At 45.4% G+C, this 463-nt stretch overlaps 1 protein-coding gene across 1 annotated transcript in view; it reads left to right on the top strand.

Annotated features, from left to right (window-relative positions):
• Nucleotides 1-463, top strand: part of Hmmr (hyaluronan mediated motility receptor) — a gene marked incomplete at its 5' end in the record, with an annotated part of 14661 nt that overhangs the window by 8588 nt on the left and 5610 nt on the right. The window contains one exon of the mRNA XM_013355511.2: nt 81-295. Within this exon, the coding sequence (XP_013210965.2) occupies nt 81-295 (215 nt within the window). The remainder of the gene's footprint in view (nt 1-80; nt 296-463) is intronic.

Below are 463 nucleotides of genomic sequence, written 5' to 3'. Positions count from 1 at the left end.
GATCTGTATTGCATTTCTTGTCTCCAAGAAAGGTCCTGAGGCCACATCTAATTATCTTGTGCTTCTCTGTCTTAATGCAGGAATTGTCTGCTAGTCTTCAGCAGCAGCTCTGCTCATTTCAAGAGGAAATGGCTTCAGAGAAGAATGTCATTAGAGAAGAGCTAAAACTTGCCCTGGAGGAGTTGGATGCCGTCCAGCAGAAGGAGGAGCAGAGTGAAAGACTGGTGAAACAGCTGGAAGAGGAAACAAAGTCGACCTCGGAACAACTGAGCCGGCTAGAGGAGCTGCTGAGAGAGTACGTGTTAGTGGGGTCTTTTCTACACAGGACGGGAAATATGAACTGTTTCCTTAGAGTTCTCATGTCACCTGAGTATATGCACGAGGGTAGGAAGAGATACAGAGGAACACATGGTACAAGTATACAAATGCTCACATATGTACACCACACACGTATATGTAAACA

The sequence above is a fragment of the Microtus ochrogaster genome, unplaced genomic scaffold, assembly GCF_000317375.1.
Source record: "Microtus ochrogaster isolate Prairie Vole_2 unplaced genomic scaffold, MicOch1.0 UNK147, whole genome shotgun sequence".
Taxonomy (NCBI): domain Eukaryota; kingdom Metazoa; phylum Chordata; class Mammalia; order Rodentia; family Cricetidae; genus Microtus; species Microtus ochrogaster.
This window is presented reverse-complemented; position numbering and strand designations above follow the sequence as displayed.